Source organism: Trypanosoma conorhini (assembly GCF_003719485.1).
Source record: "Trypanosoma conorhini strain 025E chromosome Unknown Tco_14.4_contig_01342, whole genome shotgun sequence".
In the NCBI taxonomy this organism is placed as follows: domain Eukaryota; phylum Euglenozoa; class Kinetoplastea; order Trypanosomatida; family Trypanosomatidae; genus Trypanosoma; species Trypanosoma conorhini.
In genome coordinates, this window is record NW_021705446.1 from 1 (window position 1) to 2,699 (window position 2,699).

The window sequence follows — 2,699 nt, forward strand, 5'->3', positions numbered from 1 at the left end:
AGTGACGCCGGCGGTAAGAAAATAGAGGGTGTGTGCGCGCAGGTGCTGTGCGAGGGAGGCGCAGTGAAGGTGAAGTACCTCGGCGCCGCCGAGTATGTGGAGTGCCCCGAGGGGAAGGAAGTCACGGTGGTGGCAAATGATCATCTGGAGGGCGGGAAGCTCAAGTGCCCGAAGTACGAGGAGGTGTGCACCATCGCCGCCAACGGCAGCAGCCTCGTCACTCCGCGCGTTGAGGAGGAGGAGGGGAAGGGAGACGCCGAGGGGACTCAGGAGGAAGACGCAGCGGAGCAGGAGGAAGAGGAGGCGGAGGAGGTTCCGGCACTTGAGCCACAGCGTGCAGAGTTGTCTTCTGGAACTGCGGGGGGCGATCTTTCCAATCCGAAGGCAGCGGCGGAGGTTGGGCCCGGCACATTGCCGGCTGCTGAGACGCAGAAGCGAGCAAATGGGCCTGGCGGTCCCGCCCACTCCGCTGCTGCCTCGCCGCCCCCCGCTGCCGCTGCCCGCTCACCGGACGAAGCCGTTGCCGCGAAAGAAAGCGACGCGGCGGGAGCGGCGGGAGCAGCTGCTGCGGCCCCCGATTTGCCTGCGCCGCCCACCCCGACACCGGCGGCATCCGCCAACGGCAGCGACTTGCTGAAGAAACTTGACGGGGCGGCGCAGCAACTCGGAGGCGACGCCGGTGCGGCTGCTGCGGATGTTGGCTGCAGTCACTTTGTGCTGCTCGCCGTGGCCGCCGCGGTGGCGATGCTGCCGCCTTGAGCCGCAGCAGGAACAGCGGCTGGGCGCCAACAAGTTGCGGCGGGGGAATAATGAATATATGCACATGCACCTGCGTGCCCCCGTGGAGCCCCGCCCTCAGGCCGCAATGAAGCCGCTGCAGTAATAATAATAGTATGATGCACACACTCACTGCGCTACCCTTGTTTGCTTTTTGAAGGGGTGAAAATAACAATTCTTGCTTTGCTTGTCTTGCCAGTGGCCGCAAAACCGATATCTGTGTGTTGGGCGGACTTGCTTTGCGTGGAAGCTGTGTGGGGGCACAAAACAATAATGTGTACGAAGAAGACAAATCCCGGCATCACATAACTATATATACACACTCCTGGTGCTGTTCGCGGGGGAAGGGGAAGTCACTGTACTCTGAAGGGGGCGAGGACGGGCCGGTGACTGTTCCGCCGCGGGACAGGGAACGACTGCCTTTGCTGCCGTATTCAATATACATGGGCTTTTTCGTTTTCTTTTTTTTTCGACCTCTTGCTTCTTTCTCTATCTCTTCCTGGATTGGGCTGTGTGGGAACAGACAGAGGGAGAGAGATGGAGTGTGTCATGGTCGTCCCACGTGTTGCTGCGCGTCCCCGCTGCTCGGTGGACGCGCCCCCACGCTTCGGCTTCACTTCACGGGTTTTGTTTTATTTTGTGTGTTTGTTGGTTGACTGCACCCATTGCGCGGGCTGCTGAAGTGTGATGTGTATGCGTGTGCCACAACGTGCGGGCGCCCCCCTCTCTTTCTCTCTCTCTTGCTGCGTGGCTGCGTGGGGTGGTGTGTGTCTGTGTGCACATTTTTTTTTCTCTTTCCCCCTTGCATTCTCCTTTTGGCTGGTGGTTGGTGTGCAGCCGCAGCGCAAGACAACAACGCCTACAACAAAGTAAAGACACTGAAGAAACAATGACTGAAAGAGGCGGAGAAGAAACTCACGCTGCCGCGGAGAGCCCCGCCACTAATGCGCAGCGGCGGCACGCGTGGCCGGGGTCCGACGGCGGCGGTTCCAATCAACCCCCTGCACAGCGCCGAGGGGTGGAAGAGGCACCTGCGGGACCACAGTGGGCTCTTTACAGTACCGTGGAGGAAGTGCTACGGCTTGAGGGAGTAGATGCTACTGAACAAATAACGCTAAAAGACTTCATCAGGAAGTACGTTGATCCCGATTTCGTGCTCGATGAAGGCCGCAATGTGATGATGGGGGTGTTTGCGCGTAGGCCTGAGCACTACATCAGGGACGAGCGGCTCCTACGAAGAATTCTTAATTCACCAGCGTGCCAGAAGTACACGCTTCGTGCGGACGTAATCAAGCTAATGGAGCACAGGGTGGGTAATCTCCGACGCTGGAAGGGCTTTCATCAGAAGGACATCGTTGCTGCTATTACAAGGTCAAAACTCAACGCCGCCCTTGAGGTGGCGGAGGTACTCGAAAGGGCAAAGCGGGTGAAGGAAGTTGCCAGACGGCCGTTGTCGGAGGGCTTCTACGACTCTGTGCTCAAGGCGAGGTGGAGCCACGTCTTGGGGTTCCCCGAGGGCGAGGGGGAGGACGAAGTGGAGATGCGGATGGAGGTGAAGGCGGGCCAAGCGCCAGCACAGTCGTGGGAGTACAAGATGCAGGGCACAACTCTTCGGTCGGTGAGCCATGCGGGGCAATTCACCGCACCGCGCCCCAGGCTGATGGTACTCACCTCGGAGAAGGGCTGGCCGTATTTGCTGCAGGAGGGAACAGACATGAAGGACTGCTACGTCAACCGTGAGGCAGATCGTGTTTGGCGGATCGTCCAGGGCGACCTAAGCGGGGCGTTCGGCGTTGCGGGGCAGCAATGCTTGGACCTGCGGCGGCGCCTCGTGATCGGGACGCCCGGGATGGGGGCGTCGATGAGCGTTGGCTTCTACCTCCTCCACCAGCTGCTGCGCTACGACGCCGGGCAACGTCCGG

The 2,699-nt window shown here is 60.2% G+C and overlaps 2 protein-coding genes across 2 annotated transcripts, besides 1 other annotated feature; both read left to right on the forward strand.

Annotated features, from left to right (window-relative positions):
- On the forward strand, window positions 1-759 carry Tco025E_09894 (surface protease GP63; the record flags this gene model as incomplete). The annotated part of the gene is made up of 1 exon (XM_029376697.1): window positions 1-759. A coding segment is annotated over one exon (759 nt), but the record flags the coding sequence as incomplete, so codon positions are not given.
- A 466-nt stretch (window positions 760-1,225) lies between these two features.
- Window positions 1,226-1,275: a microsatellite.
- Window positions 1,276-1,666: 391 nt separating this feature from the next.
- Tco025E_09895 (uncharacterized protein) lies at window positions 1,667-2,699 on the forward strand (the record flags this gene model as incomplete). Its single annotated transcript, XM_029376698.1, has 1 exon — window positions 1,667-2,699. A coding segment is annotated over one exon (1,033 nt), but the record flags the coding sequence as incomplete, so codon positions are not given.